The sequence below is a fragment of the Patagioenas fasciata genome, chromosome 4 (assembly GCF_037038585.1).
Source record: "Patagioenas fasciata isolate bPatFas1 chromosome 4, bPatFas1.hap1, whole genome shotgun sequence".
NCBI classification, from domain to species: Eukaryota; Metazoa; Chordata; class Aves; order Columbiformes; family Columbidae; genus Patagioenas; species Patagioenas fasciata.
In genome coordinates, this window is record NC_092523.1 from 10,691,318 (window position 1) to 10,705,954 (window position 14,637).

The 14,637-nt window shown below is 37.1% G+C and overlaps 1 protein-coding gene across 4 annotated transcripts in view; it reads left to right on the plus strand.

Moving 5' to 3' along the window:
- Nucleotides 1-14,637, plus strand: part of HTT (huntingtin) — an 85,845-nt gene that overhangs the window by 15,956 nt on the left and 55,252 nt on the right. For 2 of the 4 annotated variants that reach the window (XM_065836131.2, XM_071808518.1), the window contains 13 exons: nucleotides 127-174; nucleotides 3,375-3,455; nucleotides 3,866-4,230; nucleotides 6,053-6,176; nucleotides 6,484-6,602; nucleotides 7,548-7,659; nucleotides 8,351-8,491; nucleotides 9,166-9,324; nucleotides 9,429-9,526; nucleotides 11,061-11,200; nucleotides 11,924-11,987; nucleotides 12,392-12,492; nucleotides 13,539-13,685. In XM_065836131.2, the coding sequence (XP_065692203.1) occupies nucleotides 127-174; nucleotides 3,375-3,455; nucleotides 3,866-4,230; nucleotides 6,053-6,176; nucleotides 6,484-6,602; nucleotides 7,548-7,659; nucleotides 8,351-8,491; nucleotides 9,166-9,324; nucleotides 9,429-9,526; nucleotides 11,061-11,200; nucleotides 11,924-11,987; nucleotides 12,392-12,492; nucleotides 13,539-13,685 (1,699 nt within the window). The remainder of the gene's footprint in view (nucleotides 1-126; nucleotides 175-3,374; nucleotides 3,456-3,865; nucleotides 4,231-6,052; nucleotides 6,177-6,483; nucleotides 6,603-7,547; nucleotides 7,660-8,350; nucleotides 8,492-9,165; nucleotides 9,325-9,428; nucleotides 9,527-11,060; nucleotides 11,201-11,923; nucleotides 11,988-12,391; nucleotides 12,493-13,538; nucleotides 13,686-14,637) is intronic. The other 2 variants (XM_065836132.2, XM_071808517.1) reach the window with 2 other exon arrangements.

A 14,637-nucleotide genomic window follows, 5' to 3' on the forward strand; every position in this document is an offset into this window, starting at 1 on the left:
TTCGGTTCGCTGTTTTGTTGGGTTTTTTGTTTTGTTTTTTTTCTTCCCATTTGTGGCTATTAGAATTCCTTCATGATTTCAGCAGCTCTGTCTTTGCCCTGATGTGTTACTTTCTGTGATTTGCAGCTGGAGGGGGGTCTTCATGCAGCCCTGTTCTTGCGAGAAAGCATAAAGGTGATTATTTTCAGAAACAAATCTTTAATTGCATTCCTTTCTGATTTTTTTTTTCTCCCCCCTCCCCACGTCATTGTCTTGCCGAATTTTGCTCTTCATTCACAATTGCCTTTGTGTCATCAGCTGAGCTTAATCGCTGTAAAACTTAAGGATTCTGATGTGATTTCTGCTGTTGCAATCAAAATATTCTAAAATTATCCAAAGCAGTGGAATTCTTATTTTTGCTGTAGTTCAGTGACAAAATTAGGGTGATGAATATTGATGCAGTTTTGACTTTTAAAGAACATATCTAAAAATAATCTCTCTGAACAGGGCATTCTTCCTTTTGATAGTAATACTTAACCTTTAATGTAACTCACAAAATAGTTAACCTTCCTGGTTTTGATAGGCCTGTTTTTTTTCCCTCCTTCTTTCACTAATGCATGTATATGTTTGCATGCTTTGATATGATGCTTTTTTATTTCTTTTCCTGTTCTGGATGATTAATGCTATTAATTTAGGTCTTACTGTGTATATTTTGATTTCTTTCTTCAATAGATAATTCTTTTAGCAGGGTTTTTTAAAATGCAACTTGCTCTGAAGTATTTTTTCCCACTTCGTGGATGAATGTAAACGAATGTACACATTTATGCTTTGCTTAGAACCAGTCATATCAGTACTAGGATCACTGTAGATACAACTGTGTAGCAGTTTCATCACCTGTTTCAGGGGAGCAAAATGTTGCTACCACAGTGGAACTGTGTGTGAGTGTAGTGCAGTGTCAGCATGGTCAGTCAGTCTGTGCAAGCCCAGTAAGCAGACAAATGTGCAGTGCTGAAAAGAAAAACAGTTTAAATAAGACTGTACAAACTTTAAGGACTATTTTAACAACTAGCTTGTACTTTTTCCAAACATTTCCTCCCATCTTTGTGTGCAAGGAATCTCATAATGCTTAAGAATATACCTATATGCTTTAAGAATAAACCCTATGTGAAATAGTGGGAAGTGCTTATGGATGCAGTGATAATTTCTAATTTAGAAATGACTGAGTGAAAGAAAGGATGTTCTGAAAGTACATACTGCTGCAGCATCCAAAGGTGAGAGAGAATGCAACAAACCAGAATAACATTTCGCACTTGAGAATGAAAAATAGTAAATCATCATTTTGATACTTTGAATGAGTAGTCTTCAGTGTGACTTGGAAGTATTAATAATATAGTGTAAATTATATTAAAATACTTCTTAAAACACTAACCTATCCTCCACTCAGTGGTAAACCATGTAAGATCTGTCAGCTTCTATCCTCTTTCAAGACCATGGTATGAAGATTTTGTGATCTAAAAAATGGTATAAATGAATTTGAAGAAATATGTTCACGACTTCATGTTTTGTAGAGGTTGAATTTCAAATCGTGAATTGTTCATTTCCTGCTGCTCTCCCCTGTAGAAAGAAAGGAAAATCAAGCCTATTCCCATTTCCTGCTTGAAGCTGTCTTGTGGTCTACTGCCTTACAGAGTCATAGACTTCTGCTGTTGGCTGGGGGTGTAAAGTGGGAGTGATCTACAGAGATCTGCGACCTTGACCTCAGAACTCAGATATTCCGTGTCTTTTCAGTCCTTCTGCTTCAGGCCAACTTTAGTTTTGAGCAGCTGGTCTTTGTTGGTTTATGTTTCACCTTCAGAAAAGTATTTGCAAAAAAGGCTGAAAACTCATCTTGAAATGAAAGCCCATGTTCTGCATCTTAACTGGTTTTTGTTTATTTTGATTTTTTCAAATAGTGGAAAAGTATCCTGCAGCTTGTTTTATATCCTCGTTTAAACACACAAGGCCTAATATGTAGAAAGTTTTTCAGTGTCCCTCCTCTTTCACTTTTAAATATGATCAGCTGTGGAAAGCAGAAGAATATCCTGGTTTGTTTCAGTGAAATGGATGTAAATGTGAGAAAGAATAGAAAAGAAAATACTGTCTCATGCTTTCTGTTGGGAACTCTTAGCAGGATTTTACTAATTCTTTTGTAGGAGGGTGTAGTTCTCAGTTCACTGTTATTTTACCTAGAACATACATGGAAATGTAATGGTTACTTTTCCTGCCCTACAGGTTTGAATAGCATAAAACATACTTTTCAGAGGAAGACAATTCTACAGTGTTACTGCTGTGTATGAAAGCAGTTGTGATAGAGAAATTAATGCAAAAGTCTCTTAATGCTTTTTTACGCCCGGTAACTTAAATGAGATGCAAAGGAATTCACCTGGAGTTAGAACATTGGTATCTCGCACAGTGAATCTTAGGCTACCAGTGAAGCTTATTTTAAAAGGCAGATCTCAGAGCAGTAGTTGTGAATCCCTCTGTCTCAGCAAGTGACTTGTGAGACATGGAGGGACGGGCTGAGCAGCTCCCTCTGCACCCTGTGTGTCCTGTCCCAGTTACAGACCGACCAGTGCACTTTGTCCTTGCCTTGCTCCCAGGAGGTGTGCAGCTGCTAGGTGTCTTTCTCTTTCCACTACCATTATTTTAAATGGACATTACTCCATAAGTAGGAGAATTCTGTGATGATTGTGTTAGGTTATAAATGGTTCTCGTTTTTCCTCTGAAGATTTTTGCCTTAGTAGTCCCTGGATCTTAATGGCAGTGTCCATGGTTCATCACCCTGTCCCACTTACGTCATCCTGTGCTTCTAGTCTGTGCTGCTTTTCCCCCAGGCATTTTCCATTCTGTTATCACTGGAGTTCCAAACCCCAAACTGCAAGTAACCTTTGATAATTTTCATAGCCTTAAGGAGGAAGAGGTTATTTGTTCTATTACTAGTGGTGCTTTAATGACCTTCTGAATTGAGGGCAGATGTCCAGATGCCAGGTATCCTGTCCTTAGTAACAGGACATAACTTGATGAAATTAGTGGGATCTTAAACATCATCCAAAAAATAAACTAGAATGAATAAGGTCATAGGTAGTTTCCTGAATGGTTACACTGTTAAATAAAATCACTTAACTGTGTGTTTCCTTGTCATTGCTGTCTGTTTCTCTCCTGGTCAGCTTGTGAGGGAGTGGATATTCACTCTCTTTTCATACTTTTCTCTTTTCCATCTGTTGACTGTCTTTAAAATATTATTTAGATAAACTTTTTAAAAATAGATTTCACATCTGACTGACTCCAGCTGTTCAGCATTTCAAGTTGACTGTAGCTTGGAAAACTGTAAAGGTTTCTTTTACATCACTTCTTAGGTAAAATACTTCTTGGTGAAGAAGAAGGTTTGGAGGATGATGCTGAAACCCGATCAGATGTCAGCTCTGCATCGTTTGCAGGTAGCTGGCTTTTCCTTTAGCAATGCAATCAACCTCTGTTGCTTTACATTACAAATGTATTCGTTTATTGCTCTATGTAAAATATGAAAGTGATGTGTTATGGTGACTAGGAAGTCAATGGACACTCAGAAGATGTGTTAACAAAACTGAAACCATAAATACATCTGGGTATAAATCTTCACTAATGAAGTGGACTGCATGTTTTTTTAAATGGATAGTTGTCCTATTGAGCTATTGGTGTAGATGAAGTGACATCTTACAGATGCCTATTTCCCCACCTATAGTTTAACTGTTCAGTTATACACTTTCTTTAGCCTAATGTAGTATGTGGCTTCATATGTGGTGTCCATATCAAGAGTGAAACAGAAGTTTAAACACTGGATTGACTCATAAATGTCTGTGTTTTGCAGCTTCTATGAAGGGTGAGATAACCAGTGAACTGGCTTCTTCATCCGGCGTATCGACAGCTGGGTCAGCAGGGACTTCAGCTGCTGATCCCACTGGACACGATATCATTACTGAGCAGCCACGTTCTCAGCATACGTTGCAATCAGACTCTGTAGACCTGAGCAGCTGTGATTTGGCAAGCACAGCTACTGAAGGGGAAGAAGATGATGTGCTTAGTCGAAGCTCCAGCCAGATCAGTGCTGTCCAGTCAGATCCCACTATGGATTTAAACGATGGTACACAAGCTTCCTCACCAATTAGCGATAGCTCTCAGACTACTACAGAAGGTCCAGACTCTGCTGTAACCCCTTCGGACAGTTCTGAAATTGTAAGTGTGCAACGGGCAGAGGGGGGATCCCCTTCTACTGAGGGGCCCGACATATCTCAGAGCTCTTCCATGGAGGGCCCAGACTTGGATTCATCTACTTACTCGTCTTCTACTTTTCTATCCTCAGCTAGTAACAATGGAAAGGTCAGCAGCTCACATCTCCATTGGAGAGCTTGACCTCCTTTTAACACTTTCACTTCAACAATAATTAAAATCTACAAAGCTGTAATCAGTATGTTTACTGGGTAGGTCATGTGAAGGCATTAATAGGTTGTCACTCACTGGAAGAATGTCACTATCAAAAGTTTGACATAAATATATAATCTTAGTAGCATTTCCTTCATTTTGTGTAAATATATTGATAATTGTTTTGGTGCAGGAAGACTAATGGAAGTGTTAAAGGGTGAACAGTCTATTTGGAATGATAAAGGAATACTTCTAAAACCTATTGCTTCACATTGTCTTCTGCCTGTGCTTTTTTGCTTGGCAACACAACATTTTTTTTTCTATCTTAAGGATTTCTCCTATACTGAGCAAATCCTGCGTGATTTACTAATGTAGCAGTTACATATCTAATAAACACCTGAAGTGTGCATACAGTGTAACTATTTTAAGAAACTTGTCTCTGGTGGGCAAGTGTATTGTGAAGCTGTAATAAAAACAGCCAAAACATAATTACTCGAAGCAAGAGCAGAAAATGCAAATAGGGGAAAACTTAGAATGTTTTAAGTTCTTCTTTTCAAACGTTAACAAATGTTTGACTTAAGTTTGCTGATAGTAACTTTGGAAGAGTAATAGTGTCTTACCACTACAAAACCCAATAAATTTATAATTAGGATAAGCAAATAGTCCTGCAAGGGGGAGGATTCAAGAACCCAAGGAGTGATGGTAACTGGACTGTTTCTGAATTAAATGTAGGCAGTGCAGAAGTAAAAATGACTGGACATTTATTGACAAGTTGCATTTATTGACAAGATGCAGTTCTTGCAAATTGTTGTCAGGCTGTTGCATGTGTCAGTTTCCATACTGTTTACAAGCAGTAATTACAAGCAAAATGGTGGTCTTTGTAATCGACAGACTAAGTGATTGTCCCACTTACCCACACACAGGCTTTTTAGTCAACAAGTTCCTGGTACTTATAAAGTCAGGGAGTAACTGAAGTAGTATGTTGTGTCTTCTGATAGACTTACAATAAATATTTTTTACTGTTTTTTTTTTCTTTTCTTTTTCTTGTTATCACTATCAAATTTTTTGTCTTTTATGGCTGTTATTTTATATATTACATTTGTACCAAGGCTCAAACTCTTTTAGAAGTGTCTATTTTAGCAGTCTCTGTTTTAGAATGAAGGAGTTAAAAGGTGTTCAGATTATTTGTTCTTTTTTGTGCTGCACAGATCTCAATTTGACTTTAGATACCCAGGACAAGTGAGATTGTAGGAGAGTTTGACAGCAAGGGACAAGTTTTATTTGCAACAATAAAGGTGTTGGTTGTGATTTGTAACTGCTGAGAATGAGGGGCAGTTGCATTTGGAGTAAGGGAGTAGGGAGGGAAGGCAGTGCACCAAGTGTTTGGCTTTCCTGCTGTTAATATCCAAGTTCATGGCTCACGGGGGAAGCTCTCAGATGTAACTATGGTCTCTCATAGCCCAGATGCTGGAGGAAGAGGGGAATTGTTTTGGGACCTGCACGCAGCTGTGCGCTAATATTGATCAGGCTCATATTTGCTTTCAAATTATTTCTAAATTACTAACACTGCATGCTTGGGATTTAATGCTGTGCGTTGAGCTAAGTTGTTTTTAAGTCCTGTCCTTGCACTCTGTAGGTTTTGGAAGGTGCTGACGGACAGTATTCTGGAGTGCAAATTGGGCAGCTGCAGGATGAGGAAGATGAAGCTGGAAATATTCTCCAAGATGATTCATCAGAATCTTTCAGAAATTCTTCTGTTGGTATGTTGATAAATTGGAGGGGACAGGGGTCACACACAAATGGGACACACAGAACTGGTGGAACCTTTAAGGCAGGTGTTACAGGTTTATCTTCTGTTGAACTTGCAAGGGCCTGAAGGCTCATATAATAGATGTGCAAAACAAATAACTAGATTGAATGTGAAATGAGGAGTATATTTTAACACTTGAGTGAATCACTTGTTTTCATCACTGCTAATTTATTTTTCATGTTTGTATAATTAAGTTCCATTGAAGTGCTTTTAATTTGCACCTGAAATGATATTTCATGAATTGCCTTTTTCTGAAGCTCTTCAACAGCCTCACCTGTTGAAAACTGTGAGCCATAGTAGGCAGCCTTCTGATAGCAGCGTAGATAGATTTACATCAAAAGAAGATGCGGCGGATCCTGGTGATCATGAAAATAAGGTGAGAAGTAGTCACAGTGGTCTGGTTTAAAGTTTAAAACAACTAAATTTAAAGAGAAAAATTAGACTTATGGTCATTTAATTTAGTGGTAAATGTGGGTAGTCTGGGTGTGTGGTATACTTCATTACAGGTCAAAATAACTGTTGTTGAACAGTAAATCTGAGTTATAGCCTGAATTTATTTAACACAGGGTGAATATGCAAGTGTTGATGTCTTCTATGCGATCACTAGCAAAACCATAGCAGAACACACACTGCTGAGAACACAAACCTGTTTTGTCTGTGCGTTTGTAGGGTACACTGATACTTTATTGGCTGAAGTATCATTGTGCCGGTTGTTAGCTGTGTAGGTAATTTATGATCTACTCAGAAGTTATTATATCTTACTCTTTTGAGACTCTGTCTGTAGAGAGGCTCATGCTGTTCTAACCACAGGTTACTGGTTTCCTCTTATGGGTTTTGACTTTAGCTTTGGGCTTTGTTCTGAGCTGGGACAAAAGGAGTTTGGTTTGTGGTAGGCAGAGCTAGATCAGCTTGGGCTACTGGGGAACTGCAGATGTGAGAATACAGAAGGTTGTCAGCCTTCTTTGGAAACAACTTAGGACTTAATTGTTTCTCATACAAAGTTTCTAAACATCATTGGTGACAAAAAAAGTGGTTTATCAGATTCCTTCAGATGCAAACAGCAAGTCTGAGTAACTCAGAAAATATACGGAGTAATTGCTGTTTCTGTGATAAAATTAGACTAATTCTGATACTGGATACAGACTCCCGAAAGCATTAAATTTTAAGGCCTTTTTTGGAATATGTATTAAACAGATTTTTGTGTTATGACCTTTGTACATTTGGGGATGTGCAGTATTTTGAAATCGTGTTGTGCTTAGTCTTTTGTTTAAGTTAAAGATTAATATTTATCTGTATAAAAATTGTGATTTGCTTTCAATAGCCCTCCAGGGTGAAGGGAGACATAGGTCATTACACCGATGGAAATTCTGCACCTTTAGTGCACTGCGTTAGACTTCTGTCAGCCTCTTTTCTGCTTACTGGGGAGAAAGGAGGTAAGTTTTTGTTCAAGACGCATTGATTCATTGTGTCTCTCAATGTGCAAAATTGGGAATGTGCTCAATTTTTTCTGTCTGGTTTTTAATCTCACTTTATTAGAGATTTCAGGGCTGGGGTTTTTCTTTAACAGTCCTGATTTAAATGATTGCACCAGAGTACAGAAAAACCTAAACATACTTAAAAATTTATGCCATTTTACAGGTAATCCTGTTCTGAACTGTTGAGCTGTAAAAGAGGTGTTATTTACCTTTTTAACGTAGTAATAAAATGTTGTAGGGATTTTCCAGAAAGCCTTTGTGGCATACACCGCTGGTTCCGTTTTTTCTACTGGCAAGTCTGTGTCACAGGCATGTGTGTATGTGTCATTATATATGGCCGAAGTGAGCATTTAAAATGTTTGTTCTTTTTCTCTTTTCTAAACTGTTATTTATGTGCTCTGCTAATGCAGTGTTCTTGGAAAGACATTTTAGTAAGTGTATTCTCAGCAATGAAGGAAGTGAGTTGTGTGGCATTATTTGTTAGGGTTTTTTTTGTTTGTTTTTTAAAGTCATATCTAACTGCTGCCTCTGATAAACTGCTCTGCCTTCATATTTTTTGTCCAGGCTAAGGTATTTATATCGTAGAGTTATTAAACAAACAATTCAGGAAGCTTTTAAATGCCCCATTTTTATTTTCCCTTCTCCCCAGCTTTAGTTCCTGATAGAGATGTGAGGGTGAGTGTAAAAGCCCTGGCAGTAAGTTGTGTTGGAGCAGCAGTTGCACTTCATCCTGAGTCTTTCTTCAGCAAACTGTATAAAACACCCCTTGAAGCAATGGGAGAAGAGTATGGTATGTTGCAGTTCACATATTCAATTTTAGTAGTGTTTTTGGGTTTTCAAATAAATGATGCAACTCTAAATCCAGCTTAGTGTTTGCAAACTAATACTGCACCAACTGGAATGAATGTGTGGTCTACATTAGTAGCGTATGTGGAGAAATTTTTCTTTGGTTGTAAGAGTGAAGTTTCAGTGGACAAGCTTGTACAGCTTCTGACAAGCTGAAACGTGTTTTAGTACAACTACTATATAGAAGTGGTCTATTTATCTTAGAAATGGTTTATTTTCATTTATTTTGGGCCATCCTCTAGATGATTTCTAAGCCATTAGGTTCATTTTTATGAATTCAATATGATCAACAGAGACCTGGAATATTCAGCTGGTTTGATGCTGATAGTGGAAAGGTGTAGTGTTTACCAAAACTCTTCTTAGCTTTCCCCAGACCTTTTTGTGTGAAATTTAAATAAAGCACTAGTGGTTTGGTATGTGATCATTGATCTGGATTGTGTGAATGTTCTGTAGATTACATGCAAGGGATCTCTGAAAGGTAGCTCTAGGGCAGGTGTGTTGTGAATCTGCTGGCATTGATTGTGCAGTAATTAGTACCTCCACTGAACCATTTTTAGGGATTAGTTAAGTCTAAGACTAGTATTTTTAAAATAAAGTAGTTGTAACTTATTTTCTTAGAGGAGCAGTATGTATCAGATATTCTGAACTACATTGACCATGGAGATCCCCAGATTAGAGGAGCTACTGCCATTCTGTGTGGAACAATTGTCAACTCTATTCTCATTAAATCCCGCTTTGATGTGGAAAAATGGCTAATAAATGTCAGAAGCTCAACAGGTAACAATTTCTTTAGAGGGTATTTTATTTTTTTTTTTGTGTAACCAAAATTTTCCTTTGTTTTATTGCTCTAAATGATATTTTTTTGTTGTCGTTACTGTTAGGAAATCTCTTTTCCTTGGTAGACTGCATACCTCTGTTGCAGAAAACACTGAAAGATGAGTCCTCTGTTACGTGCAAGCTGGCTTGTACGGCTGTGAGGGTAAGCAGAAGAAATAATTTCTGTGCACCACCACACATCACAGGGGTGTTATTCGTTGACTTAGGTCCTGCTGTGCTCAGGTGTATAAATGTGGAGCAAAATATGACTTCTTCCCCAAGAACTTTATTGTAGAAAACATGGATTCAGTCACAGAAATGGAGGAACAAACAGCTGGAACATAATTGTTAGCAGTGTAATCTAATAGCGATATTTCTAGATATAAGTGTACAGCTATGAGCTGTAATGTTACAGTGATCAACAATAGGCTGAGTGCAGTAGATAGAAAGGATACATGGCCTAAAAAAGGAAAATGTGAACGTGTGACAGCTGGTTGTAACCTGCATTTGGAGAGAAAAAATTAAATGTGAGAAACGACAAGTAAAATAGTGATTATTTTCTTAAATAGTTATTTTTGAAAGCGAGGAAAAGTCTCAAGAAAGTGTTTCAAATTGGGTGAAAGATCCATCAGGCAAGTGTTAAAACAGAGAGACGAGATCTGAATTTATGAGTGGAACTTAGAGCGTGTTTATTTTATTTCTATAATCTGTGGAAGGAATTCTGTGAAAGTGCAGAAGGGTGGAGTGAGTTCCCTTGAGGAATTTTCTAAAAAAGTAGAACAACAAGGTCAGATTGGAGGGCAAAGGAAATTAATTCCTCGAGGAGAGGCACAGGGTGGCTGACCATATTGCAGCTTATGGGTCAGTGAGGCAAAGTGTAACATTTAGTAAAATGCAGATAATGTATGGGAAGTATGATTTCATATGCTAAGAGGAGGGGTCTGTGATACAACTGAGGGAAGGAAATCCAGTTAGTTAAATGTTGCTATCTCTTTAAACTTCTGTTCTGTGATCATACTGTGTGTATATAGTGGTTTCATGTATGATTATGATTATGGCTTTTTAGAAGACTTCACTAGAATTATTTGGTTCCGAAACTTGTACTTGTCAATTTTGACTTTTTCTCTCAGTATATAATGTAGCCTGACTTTACACCTTTTGGCAGAAATGTTCAAAAGCATTTTAGGCTGTTAATCCCTGAATAAGAAAGCATTTTTTTGCATAGTTAAATATGACATAGAAGTGTAGAGTGTTCTACGTTTTTCCAAAGTTCACACATTCTGCATGTAATCATTAAAATGAGGAGGTATGACTTTTTGAAAAACTTCTGGAAATTAGAACCACGTGTCTGAAAATATTATGGGGAGACTAGGGGAGACTGTTTTTGAACAGGTAAGAATATAGTGCTTGTGAAGTTCAAGCCCTGTGGGTTTTAGATCTCAGTCTTTGGAGGATTGTCTTCTGATATCTGAGGCTTGGGTTCCTCTCCAGAGTTCAAATTCAGCAGCAGGTTTCAGCAGTTTGCAAGGGATCAGTGGCCTAGCCTTGCACAGTACCTAGCTCTGGTACTTTCTCCTAGCTTTTAAGCAGCAACTTATTTTAGTATTCAAAATAAAACAGATTTTTATGATGAGTTACATACTTTGATTGAGAGAACCTCTCCTGTAATATAACTAAAATTTGTTTTTTCTTCTCAGCATTGCATCATGAGCTTGTGTAGTAGCAGTTACAGTGAACTAGGTTTACAATTAATTGTTGACCTCTTGACACTGAAGAATAGCTCCTACTGGCTAGTAAGGACAGAACTTCTGGAAACGCTTGCAGAGGTGGATTTTCGGTAAGTGTTTTAATTTTTCCATGGATGTTGTAACTGCAGTGCAAAGATACTCTCTACAGGAAACTGGAACCATAATGGAGCAGTTTCTTCTGAAACATTAACAGGTTTCATAAAAATTATATAGATTGATCATATATAGATCTAATCATAGAGGGACCACACAATCTGGAAACTAACTTGAATTTCATGCCCAACTCTCCATCCTCAGCAGCTCTCTTCTGTTGCTCAGTTTGTGTTACATTGAAATGAATATGACTTCATTTTCTTGCATTCCCTCTTTCTCTGCAGGTTCTTCCAAGCTGAAAGACAAAAGATGTTTTTATGAAAATTCTTTAAGTTATCTGTAGTCATACAAAATCAGATTCTTTCTGAATAATGATATTTGGAATGTGTTATTATCTTTTCAAAACAGGCTGATTTTTCTGTTCATGGGAAAAAATACAATTACAATCACAATATGTAAATAATTTTTTTTTAACTAAAGAAAATGAATTATTCTGTTACACTAGTCAGACAGCAGTTTAGCGAAAAGCTTATCTTTTCTAAAGGTAGCAAAAAGTGTATTTACTACTTACATTTTCCCTGCAGTGGTGTTTTTAAAAATATCAGAAAACCAACCAACCGAACAAAACCAACAAACAAACAAAAAGAACCTTCAGAGCACTGAAGGTAGAAATAAAATTTCATGTTAACTAATGTACTCTAAATTTAATTTTGCCATAGGCTCGTCAGCTTCTTGGAAGCAAAAACTCAGAGCTTGCACAGAGGTATTCATCATTATACTGGTGTAAGTAAATTATTCATTCAATGTATTGTGGTTCTGGATTAAGGTACCAGTGCAATTTCAGCACTTTGTGTTTAAAATCTATCAACACTGATAGCTACTTTAAGTATGTTTTGTAGAAGTAGGCTCATGTTCTGAGACTTGTTAACATTGGAAGGATACTTTACTACTGAGATTCAAATATCTTGGTATTATCTGGGGTGTATGTGGTTTTTATTGAATTTTTTCTTTAAACTTCAATAAGATGTTGGCATTTATGTATTTAAATAGTGTTTTTGGCAATCTTAAGGTAAAGATTGTCTCATAGACTTGTATCAGATGAAATGTCACTTGTGAACTATCTTTTAACAATCTGTTTAAATGATGAAAATGTTCAATTAACTTCACTGTGCTGCCTTATATTCTAGCTACTAAAACTTCAGGAGAGAGTTCTTGATAATGTTGTAATATGTCTTCTTGGAGATGAAGATCCAAGAGTGAGACATGTAGCTGCAGCTTCGTTAATGAGGTATATGTGGGAATTTTATTTTCTTATTTCTAAAAAGGAGTTCAGAAGCCTACTGCAGTTACAATTGCTGCCCAGATAAATGCACCAAACAGTAAGAATTAGTTGGTAGGTTTTTTATTACAATTCAAGGACTTAAGTTTTATGTTTAAAGAAGTTGGGAACACCTAATACTGAATTCCTTGAATATTTACTTGTCAGAGGAGTCTCTTTCCTAGGCTTTTCAGACTATTAATTGCTGTCCATTTCTAATAACAAAGGACAAGAAAACCTTAAAAATTCTACCACTTAAAAGCATTTGTATTGCAGAAACAGCTCTGCAGAGAAACCATTAATATTGCATCGTATGTAGTATTTGTCGCTTTTATTCAGAGACTTCATTTTGAAGTGGAGTTATTTTGTAACTGAGCAGTAACAAGATGAAGTTTTTCTCTATCTTTACTCAGTGAGAGAATGTGTGTTAAGGTTGGAAAGACTTGACTGCCTGAGCTGCTAGAAGCTTGCAGGTCGCCCTCTAAACATCCAGTATGGACATGAGTTGGAAGTACTGTCAGTGAACTTATAAAAATTGTGTACTGTAGTTGAAAACGTTGTTCCAGAAGGCTGGATCTTATTGTATGTTTAAGTTTTGCTGTTTTGAAATCAGATGGTGAAAAATTGTCCTTTTCAGGTAGAAATTAGCTTTCAGTTGACACAGATATCCCTGGGGAAAATATCTGGGGAGATGGGGGAATACTCAGAGACAAGTACTCTAGTGAAGTGGTTGTTGTCGTGTGTATAGATAAGTATCTCTATAAAATAATTTTAACTACTCTGTGTCTAGAGGAGTTCCTTAGTCCTGATTTGAGGTCCTCGATTATAATTACTGTAAGGAAGAGCAGTTGTATAAAGTTGAATTCAGCTTAACAACATGAATTTTAATAAGAGTTTTTATTTACAATTTGATATGTTATTAGTGTATGCAGCTTTCTGAACTGCATATTAAATGTATTTTAAATGTACATTAAATTGTATATTACATAATTTCCTTTTTGATGATTATTATTTAGGCTTATTCCGAAACTATTTTATAACTGTGATCAAGGACAGGCTGATCCTGTTGTGGCAGTAGCAAGAGACCAAAGCAGTGTCTACCTGAAACTACTAATGCATGAAACGCAACCTCCGTCCCACTTTGCAGTGAGCACTATCACCAGGTATGTTATGTGATTTGTATTGCTTTAAAAGAAATGTGGACCCAAATTTCAGTTCGTAGTGCCAGAATAATTTTTAAATTGTGCAAATCCATGTGCTTCTGAGTTCTTTTTCCAGTCTGTAGGTGTATCTGTGGTAGTTTTAGGCTCCACAAAAAGACTCTCATGTTTGAAGGATAGTCTGGTGTGTGAGTTACTGGTGATGTGCTTGCACATTGAATGCAGGGAGTCATTGTTCTGCCATAAACTTTATCTTTTCTTCATCCTGAGGTCACCGTATTTGTCCATTACATTGCACAAGTAAACGCAGCTTTGCAAGCTAATCATAGAATCATAAAATAGTTTGGGTTGGAAGGCACCTTCAAAGCTCATCCAGTGCCACCCCTGCCATGAGCAGGGACATCTTCACCAGATCAGGTTGCTCAGAGCCCTGTCCAGCCTGGCCTGGGATGTCTCCAGGGATGGGGCATCCACCACCTCTCTGGGCAACCTGGGCCAGTGTCTCACCACCCTCAGTGTAAAAAAATTTCTTCTTCATGTCTAGGCTGAAATAATTTGTATCCATTATTGTTCTTTGCGTGTATTGATTAGGATTCATAACTCTTCGCACCCTGTTTAATGATTGTGGTTGCAGGCATCTGTACTGGCTTCTAATTTTGATAGTGTGATATTGTTGCTGTGTTTCTGCTGTCAACTATAATTGCCTTAACTCTTCTGTTTAGATATCTTGTCTTACAGGCTGTATGAGTTGTATATATTTGTGTGTGCTCTTTGCTTCTATCAATTTGTCATACAAGTTTTTAATCACGTACCTTTTCCATACAAGATCCTGATTGTTTCACTCAAGGTTTATATACTGTAGTATGGAAATGATATAACTTCTTGAGCACTGTGTTATTTCAAATACAAACCAGTTATTTTTCTATAGCAATAATATTTTTACGGTAATAATCCA